Source organism: Labrus bergylta, chromosome 20, assembly GCF_963930695.1.
Source record: "Labrus bergylta chromosome 20, fLabBer1.1, whole genome shotgun sequence".
In the NCBI taxonomy this organism is placed as follows: domain Eukaryota; kingdom Metazoa; phylum Chordata; class Actinopteri; order Labriformes; family Labridae; genus Labrus; species Labrus bergylta.
This window is the reverse complement of record NC_089214.1, coordinates 13,148,778-13,154,777: the sequence shown is the minus strand read 5'-3', so window position 1 is coordinate 13,154,777 and position 6,000 is coordinate 13,148,778. Positions and strand designations below refer to the sequence as shown.

General features: G+C 38.9%; 1 protein-coding gene across 1 annotated transcript in view; it reads right to left on the bottom strand.

Annotated features, from left to right (window-relative positions):
* Positions 1–2,228: 2,228 nt before the first annotated feature.
* pola1 (polymerase (DNA directed), alpha 1) overlaps positions 2,229–6,000 on the bottom strand; it is a 63,976-nt gene continuing 60,204 nt past the window's right edge. Inside the window, exon 37 of the mRNA XM_020653037.3 lies at positions 2,229–3,241. Coding sequence (XP_020508693.2) covers positions 3,105–3,241 — 137 coding nt within the window. The 3' untranslated portion in view covers positions 2,229–3,104. The remainder of the gene's footprint in view (positions 3,242–6,000) is intronic.

Below are 6,000 nucleotides of genomic sequence, written 5' to 3'. Positions count from 1 at the left end.
GAATAGAGGACTAATTCCCTCATCAAAGCCTACCTTGTTCATCGCTGGTCAAAACGACAAGCAATAAAGCTTAACACGACAATACAAAGAGACTTGTTCGACCTTATTAGCTTAGCAGGTTCGAATTAATGCAGAGGGACTCAAATTGACTGGGTTTAGTCCAAACTGGGAGGACAAAACGGGGGCCCTCACTTGGGGGCCCTCAAGCTGCAGCCTGGTTTAGTGGGAAAAGCAGGCTTGCATGGGCTGATTAAATCCAGAGCAAAAACAGTCTGATGTGGGAGAAGAAGTGGAGCTGATATGATTTGATAAATATGTAAAGTTATGAGCAATAGACTGCAAATGCAGTGAGACACTTTGTCACACACACAGCATGTTCTATCCATTGCATAGTGAATCACGGTTTAAGTGTTCAGCCCACTTAAGGTTGCCTTCACAAGTCACAGTGGTTTGAAGTGATTTGTGAGGCGTGCAGTGTTTATGGAAATGCACGCGGCAGGATGGAGTAAAAATTTTTTTTACTGTATTAACACAAAAGCAGAATTCTCAGAGGAAAATGCTGAAACACTTGATGGAGCCAGTTACAGACTGAACTTTAACTACAGCGGAGGAAACATATAGTTTACAAAGTGAGACTGTAATGAAAAGATATACCATGACATTCATAACTGAGCACATTATACCATCGACTTTACAAAAATAGCTCTAATTTGTTTGTATATGGCCAATCAAGTATAGCCTATATCTTTCTCAATGAAGCTAACAGTCCTGTCTGACTTTTGTTAAGTTACAGACATTTTCCATTAGACTCCAAAGTTTTAAGACTAAAGTTTGTTGTAAGGTTAAAGCTTGTGTTAGACCAAATAGACCAAAATAAGCAGGGTTTTTTTGGGGTCAACCTCAACTCTCTTTAAATAGTTATTTGATGTAATGAAGGCATTTTGCATTGACACGCCAACAAAGCTAGATTTAGTAGATTGTGTGAAGTCCGAGGATGTTTTCTTTTTAGAATGTGATTCCTGATGTCTCCTTTCTTAAAGTGAACAAACACAGCCATGCACTCTGCTGTTTTGAGCCGTACCATTTCTGCATGAAAAAAAAAACAGAACATCAAATGATATTTGTTCTTTCATTTCTTTGGAGTAATACATTATATGGTAAGGTAATCTCTAAAACAACTTTAGTTTACTCAATTGGTACTCAAAGATGAGTTCATTAGGCATTTGTATAGGTCTAGTTACAGCTGTTTAACACTACTTGTGTACTAGTGAGTATTTGATATCAACTCAGGATCATTGTTAAATAGCAGTTTGTTCTCCCAGTCCAAACTTGTGGCTAATTTTATTGTCGTTTTAAAAAGAATTATTTTATTATAAAAGTCTAAAAGAACACAATACCAGGCTTAGACTTCTCAGGCGATGAGCATTGTTAGGATCAATTTATTGTATGTTTTGGTTTTGAAGTATTTCTTGTCATCATGTGTGAGTATGAGGAGCAGGACAGGTATGAGAGATCCACTCAGGGCCATGCTAATGATCACCAAGTGGAAACTTGTGGCTTATTGGGGGTTGAACAGTGATGGAAGTCTACAGCACATACTTTTTCAGCTTTAGGCTCACAGGCCCCTACGGTTGGGCTTTGGGTCTGTTTTTGGATTCAACAAGCCATAAGAGAAATAAAGAACAACTTCTTTAAATATGGAAGACAACAAAGTGACATATCCAGATGCTTTAAGCATTACGTTTAGAGTAATCACCAAACTTCGCCTTCAAATATGGTGAAAAATGAAGTGAAGGGATGATTGGCTACGTTTGTTTGGGACTATTCATGGCCAGGGGATTGAGACATGTTTGTTTATGAGTGATTATTACTGAAGGTAGGTGTATGTGGGATCAACTCAGGTTCATTGTACTGTAGAGATGGACAGGTCAGGAAACTTGGAGCTCATTTGAATGTTAAAGGAAAGTGCAGGGACTCCTTGATTGACATAACGGCATGCAGAAAAAGTGATTAAAAATGCATTCTGTCACTTTTGTTCATTTTTAAAATAAGCTTCACTTTTAAGAGATTTTATCGTGTTAACTAACATAGTGTGGAGGTGTAGTGTAACAGTAAACAAGAACACAACCAAAGATAGCCATACACCCATGTCTGCCCCCTACACACACACACACACACACACACACACACACACACACACACACACACACATGGCAAATATCACAAGATTGACACCTTTTTCATTTAGCTCTTTATTAAGGTTTCAGTATCAAACAATTTCTTATCAATATCAAAACACCAAATACATATTCTGGTCATTACAACAACAACAAAATACATAAACTAACAAGTCATACACAGAAAATAACAGGCATTAAAACACAATGTGCACACAGGAGGGAGGGGGGGGAAGTGAAATGACATCAGTTAAACAGAGGCGGTGGAGAAGGAGAAGAAGAAAATCAGCTGTTCAATACGGAGACAAAAGAGTGAGAGAGCAGAACGCGTGGCCTCCCTCGCCCTGCATCATCCTTTTCTTTCATCCTCTGATCTCGCTCGCACACACACACACACACACACTCGGGATGAATGGTGGTAATCAGAACAAGTGTCCGATCGCTGCGGGCATCCAGCGGTGTTAGCGGGCTGGGTCACTATCATTGGCTAATTAGCGCCTTTTGGAGTATACTGGCTGCTCTGAGGATAAGTCATTTTCACGCACACACTCACACATCTTGGTACAGCCAGCCTCCACGTACACACACACACACACACACACACACACACACACACACACAATAGGCTGTCATTTAGGTATGATTGCAACACCCCCCTTTAACCATACAGTCAGGGTGATGGGGTCAAGTCGTGTGTGAGCACGCAGAATGTCTATATGAAGAAAATGACGGCAGGTGAAAAAGTGTGATTGGGTTTTAAGTCCAGTAACAAGCCCATTAGGCTCAGGGAAGATGGGTTGGGAGGTGGAAACCCTAAAATCACTAACCAATAACAGGGACAGCCAATGCAGTTGAATGTGCAAATGTCCTGTTGTGAGTCAGATGTTGCAGCCTTTTTCGGCAGTGTCGTCATTTGGTGTGTGTGTTTTACTTGAGGGAGGAGAAGGCCTGGAAGAGTTTGGCCAGGTTGATCTCTGAATAGCCGCTGGTGGCCAAAGCTTTTTCGGGCACTTCCTTCAGCCTCCGGTACACATCTTTCTCTCGGCTCCACAGCTTTGCAAGACCTGGAGGCGAGGGAAGGAGAGAAGAGAGGAGTTATAATCACTAAAGCTCAACGGAATATGATTCTGCTCCTCGAATGCATCAACGCTGATGATATACTACTACTGCTGTTTGTGTGTGTGTGTGATGATTGACTACTGCTTTAAAAAAAAAAAAAAAGGCTTTAGCCAGAGTTTTAAATGAACTAATAAAGCCACTGCTTAAGACCTTGTTCCGTCATAGAACAGAGACCTTTTGTTTGATGTTCCAAGATCACAGAGGTCCTGCACTGCTTTTCTTTTTAAATATGATTAATGTGTCACATAAATGTACTGGTGAGAGTGACTTTTTTTTAATGTCCCTAAACTATGAAAACACACTGCCCTGTTGTGTCTTTTAAAAAGGAAATTAACACCTACCTTTTAAATCTGGCTTTTCATTTGGAGTAATGTTACAAGTGGAGTACAAATTCTTACCTTTTTTTAATTTTTTTTTTTACTAACAATAGATTTATCCCTGGTAGGCCCTGAAAGGTGCTATGCAGAGAGGTGCAACGAGCGACCAATCGGAGGCAGATTTGCAGCCTGTTCAGATGATTTATCAGTGACCAATGCCAATCTCAGATTTGCTTATTTTTTTTTTTTTAATATCAATAATAAGACTAATTAATAGGTAATATTTCATTATGAATATAGATTGAAATAATTACCAAACTGTTTGTTTTTGCTGTCAATTACAGTTTTTTTTTTAAGCTTCTGTGAGGAAATTTTGCTTTGTGTCAATTTTGGCTCCATCTCTTATGTCTTAGCTGATCTTGTCGTGTACATGCATTACATGTTTTCTGCTTAAAAAATCTCTTCTTTAAACAGTCAACTGTATTACTCAATCTTAGTATTTACAGTGAAAATGTATATATATATTTTTTTTAAGTCTGTTTTTTTTGCACATGCTGTAAATCTTCCCATCTGACACCTACCCCCTAAAGCCCTAAAACACTGATAGAAATTGTCAATCCTTTTGCTAATGGTCACGCTTGATTTTGTAGCTCATAAAAGAGACATCAGTACGGAGCTCATTTCAAAACCTGCTAAAAACTTCTCACAGGAGCTTCAAAGAAATCGGAATCGGCTGGTCAGACCTTGGAAAAAAAATGGGAATCTGTCAAGAAGTGGTATGTGCTGCATCTCTGCAAGTAATTGAAGTCAAAGCTTGGAAACGTTTGGCTTGTGTGGGTTTTGGCGCCCCCTGTGGTACCTCTTGTCATCCTGCTGTCTTTACTAGTCAAACGTGTCACTCATTGAGAATATTTGCTGTGTTTACTTCGTATGACACCTACCCATACAGCAGCTCAAGCGTTTCAAATCATTCAATCATTACGCTCGTTTGATTTTGTAGCCCGAAAAGGGGCATACATTTTCATTTCAGTTTGTTTTATAACCAGTTCAAACTCTTCAGAGTTTAAGTTAATGATGATGACAAACCCCCCCAACCTCCATATGACTATGTACTGCTTAATCACACAGGACGAGGAGCAGAGAAAACATCCTCTCCGTCTTCTTTTTACTGACAAACACAGAGCAGCATTTCACTCTTCAGGGAAGAGCTAACAGATCCAAAACTATCTGCCTGTAATGCTATCACTGTGAGGGCCAGGAGGGGGAAAACCAGAATTGGTCAGAGGTTGTAGTTGATGGTAGCTCACATGTACACACACACACACACACAAGATCGATAGGAAAGCCCAATGAGAGCACAAAGTCAATGTCTGGTCCCTATTATCCCTTTAGGTGGTCCGTAATGAGACCACCGAGACGACTGAGAGCTGCCCTCTCAGGCAGGGTGGACACCAAAACCAAATCTTTACAGTATTATTCTGCACGTCAAGTGTAGATGAAGTATCATGAAACCAAGTAATAATAACACGCTATCACAGCAAAGAGTGCAGCAAGCTGTATGGAGCATAATAACGTGTTGACTGGGAAATCATCGGGGGAAGAAGCAGGAAAAATGAAAATGAGAGAACGTTTGTTTGTCTGCGGTTGATGTCTTTAAACAGCACTCATCTAGATTTCAACATATTTTTCAGAAATAATTTTCTTTCTGTTCAATTTACATTAAAATAATTTACCTTCAGAGCTTCATCAGGTAAAAAGCCCTGATTCTATATGTCTGTTAATATAGCTGAGATAAAACCAACCTCTTAGAGGCTGCCATACAAACATAAACATAAACATCTGATAGAATACTTTCAATAAACAGACCATCTAATAAATGTCAAAGGATGAAAAGAACATATCATAGGCTCCGATGTGGAACTTAAGTAACATTGCTGTTTGCCTTTAGGGAAGTTAGAGAACCAGTTATCTTGATACATTTGTGCTAAAGTGAATTTTTGTGAAAATGAAAAATAAAAAAAAGGAATAAATCTAAGTTTTTGTCAAACAACCAATACATTTTCTCAATAAACAAACAAAGAATGTGTAAGCCTATGAGGGAATAACATTGAATATTGTAGAATGAAAACCTGAAACCTTCGCAAACTCTAGACAGCAGCTCTAATGATGATCAACCAATCACATGAGCCAAAATGACTTCTCCCTTCTGAAATGAAAATACAAGTATGTGTATATATTATATGAAAATGATTTCTAAAGTGAAAGTATAGAAGGGCTTTGAACTGCAAGTCATTATGAGAGCTAAGGGATTAAACCATCAACAATAGAGAATGAGTCGTTATTATCTACATCACCACATCATAAAGATGACTTCTTTAAACTGGTTT